This window comes from Octodon degus, unplaced genomic scaffold (genome assembly GCF_000260255.1).
Source record: "Octodon degus isolate 3935 unplaced genomic scaffold, OctDeg1.0 scaffold00049, whole genome shotgun sequence".
Taxonomy (NCBI): domain Eukaryota; kingdom Metazoa; phylum Chordata; class Mammalia; order Rodentia; family Octodontidae; genus Octodon; species Octodon degus.
This window is the reverse complement of record NW_004524625.1, coordinates 9,482,330-9,485,820: the sequence shown is the minus strand read 5'-3', so window position 1 is coordinate 9,485,820 and position 3,491 is coordinate 9,482,330. Positions and strand designations below refer to the sequence as shown.

General features: G+C 38.5%; 1 protein-coding gene across 3 annotated transcripts in view; it reads right to left on the bottom strand.

The window, feature by feature from the left end:
* The window catches only part of Pcf11 (PCF11 cleavage and polyadenylation factor subunit), a 30,663-nt gene that overhangs the window by 13,006 nt on the left and 14,166 nt on the right, over positions 1–3,491 (bottom strand). For all 3 annotated transcript variants that reach the window (XM_023716732.1, XM_004632545.2, XM_023716731.1), the window contains exon 9: positions 2,543–2,642. In XM_023716732.1, the coding sequence (XP_023572500.1) occupies positions 2,543–2,642 (100 nt within the window). The remainder of the gene's footprint in view (positions 1–2,542; positions 2,643–3,491) is intronic.

Genomic DNA, 3,491 nt, shown 5'->3' with positions numbered 1-3,491 from the left:
GGCATGTGGTGCTGGGGGATTGAACCGCGGTCCCTGTGCTTTGCTAAGCTTGTTCTAAGTAGGTGCTTTAGACCACTGAGCCATCTCACCAGCGCCACTATCTTCCATTTGATATGGGATGTTAGTTTGTAGGACTGGAGATTGAATCCAGGGTCTATGCACTGAGCTAAATTCCTGGCCTTTTTTTTTTTTTGATATAGCTTCTGAGGTTGACGCACAGTGCCACCCTCCTGCCTGAGCTTCCACAGAGTGCTAAGATTATACACACGTACCACCATGGCTTGCTCATACACAGTATATAAGCAAATCAATCAATAGATCTGCTACACTAAAAAATTCTTTAGGGCTGGGGAGACAGCTCAGTAGACTAAGCACCTGCCTGACAAGTGCAGAGTCCTGAATTCAATCCCCAGTACCGCACAAAAAAAAAAAGAAAAAAAAAAATCCTTAAAGAATGAACCTTAAATTCCTCTTCATACAACAGTCAGCATCTGTAAATAATCAGTTCATGCTTTAATGAGTATATGAACAGGAGTATAACTACTGGGAAAATGATAGCGTCACTTTCAAATTAGAATGAAAACCTTGAAAGCAGCTCAAGACAGCTCTGAACACTGTCCACACAATCCATAAGAGTAAGTAGAACTTGAAAAAGGAAGATGAAACCTAATTTCTAATATTCCCATCCCAGAGGAATGAGATTTGATTCCTCTGTGACACTTCTGTACCCTGTATTTATCTGTGTATATACCAACATCGTAAAAGAAAGATGAAAACCTGGAGTGTTTGCACACTATCTCAGGCCACTCTTGCAGTGTGCAAAACACTGCAACTTGTCATCTGACATTCAAAATAAAAAACTGGTTCCTAAAGGAAAATACATTAATACAGCATTTCCTACAGGAAAATACATTAATACAGCATTTCCAAGTTACAAAGGACTTTTTTTTGTTTTGGAATAGGAATGGAGATTGGGACCTTGCACTTGCCAGGCAGGAACCTGACACAGTACTTTTATATAGTATGCTATCTCATTTGATTCTTTTTTTTAATTCTCTTTAAAAAAAAATTCCAGGCAAATACTGGCACTATCATCTATTCACAAAGGAAACGATGAAAAGCAAGCAAGGGTGCTTGCTTACACTGTCCACCTATAAAAGCACAGAGTAGAAACAGATTCAAATGCTGGTCTTCTAGTTTTAGATCCTCTCCTTCCCTTCACACATATCATAATTTTTCATCTAGAAATTAAAAGCAAAAAGCTTTCAAATTTAATCAATTTTGAGCTCACAGTTAACCAAAAAATGCACAAATAATATTAGCTAGAATTTCCATAATTACTTCAGAAGTTTTAAAGAACTCCCTAAATTTCTAAGTTGAATAACTTCCTGAAACACTAAATGTGTGCTAGTGAAAACATTTTTAATGATTTAGAAAATAAAACAAACATTACTAGTATTTGGTTAGAACAGTTCTCAGTTCCTTAACTTTGGTGTTAAAAAAAAAAAAAAAAAAAAAAAATCACCATAATTTATCTATTTTCCACTTGCCATAGACTTAAAGTAAAAGGTTTGCCAGTCCATTTGTCCATTAGTCATGACTCACCCCACAGTAACAATGTGCTTAGAAGGGACCTAAGAAATCATAAGGCTGTTTGGGTTTTTAACAAGGTTTTTGTCTTAATTTTGTTTTATTAAAAGGTTTCTGCCTTAACTTTAGTGACCATAAAAACATGAATCCAGGGGCTGGTGAGATGGCTCAGTGGTCTAAAGCACCTACTTAGAACAAGCTTAGCTAAAGCACAGGGACCGCGGTTCAATCCCCCAGCACCACATGCCAGCCAGCCCCGCCCCCTGGTGGGCTGAGCTGGCCACACACACACACACACACACACACACACACAAAATTAAAAAAAAAAAACATGAATCCATTAATTTTATAAAGTAGTAGCCCTAGTATTTATTTAGCAAATCTTTCCTGGATCATAATAAACATATACACACAAATCAACTGAAAATATCAACTGAGATTTCTGAGGTTTGTCATTTACATATTCTATCTCAGCCCATACCCATCTCCCAGCTCCCACTCAACTCATTTCCTTACCTTTTTTTAACATTTATTTATTTATTTATTTATTTATTGTGTGTGTGTGTGTGTGTGTGTGTGTGTGTGTGTGTGTGGCCAGCTCAGCCCACCAGGGGGCGGGGCTGGCTGGCATGTGGTGCTGGGGGATTGAACCGCGGTCCCTGATGCCTTGCCAAGCTTGTTCCAAGTAGGTGCTTTAGACCACTGAGCCATCTCGCCAGCCCCCCTTACCTCCTTTTTGTGATCTACAAATCCAAACTAACCTTCTCTAGCTATAAACAGGGTCAGTGCAAATACTTAGCAATGTAAACAAATTCAGAAAGGCATAAAAATATCTCACCTATGTAAAATTTCTTCAAATTGAATATTCTCTCTCAGAAACTGTCACTTTTATAGCTGACAATGTTGGCTACAGTAAGTCTATTGCACAAAATAAAGTTCATAAAATACATACCTGAAGGATTCTGAACAAATGCTCCAGGATTTTGTGGATGAACTGGTAAAAACTGTTGTCCTTGGCCAAATGCTACTGGCTGAGCAACACCCGTCAGAACCTGTAAGACAAACCTTAGTTTTAAGAAAACCCATATATTAAGTAACATGTTAACCGTATAATCATTCAAAAAATATTCACAGATACCATTATGGGTCAAGTTTCTGAGATAATAAAGATGGGGTCACTTCACTTCTACATCTTCCACAATAGGCAACACCTTTGTCTATTTCAGTCATAAGTAATTAAGAATGGATCGAAACTTAAGTTTAAGATATGGAAAAACAAGGTCAGCACCAGTCACCTGTGTGCCCTTCCAAAGAGCAGTTTCTGTCCCTTATTTTACAACAGAAGAAATGGTATCCAGTAACACAGCCAGAGGCCAGTTACAGAGCTGGATCCCCCACCTTCTTACACAATCAGAAGCCTGTGTTAATTAGTAACCTGAACTGCAGGTGACCATCCTACCTGTCTAGCACTTCTGGGTAAGGTTATGCCTGGAAACAAAGTAAACTGGGTAAAAGACAAAAAACACTAAAAAAAAAAAAAAAAATTAAAACAGCTGATGTGACTCAGAGGTGGAGCATTTGCCCATCAGGTATAAGGATCTGCGTTTACTTCTCAACACTGCAAAAAAAAAATAACAAAGCTGGGCACAGTGGCCACACCTGCACTGGCAGCACTTGAGGCTGAGGCAGAAGAATGGCCAGCCTGAACAACATAGTGAGCCTGTCAAAATTAAGACCTTTGAAATAAATCAGGAAACAAGTACTGGCATTAAATATATTTTTAGTCTACACAAAGACAGGACTTCCATATGTTGTGGCTATGTAAATACAAGCCATTTATAAACTAGGTTCAGGGGCTGGTGAGATAGCTCAGTGGTCTAAAGCACCTACTTAGAACAAGC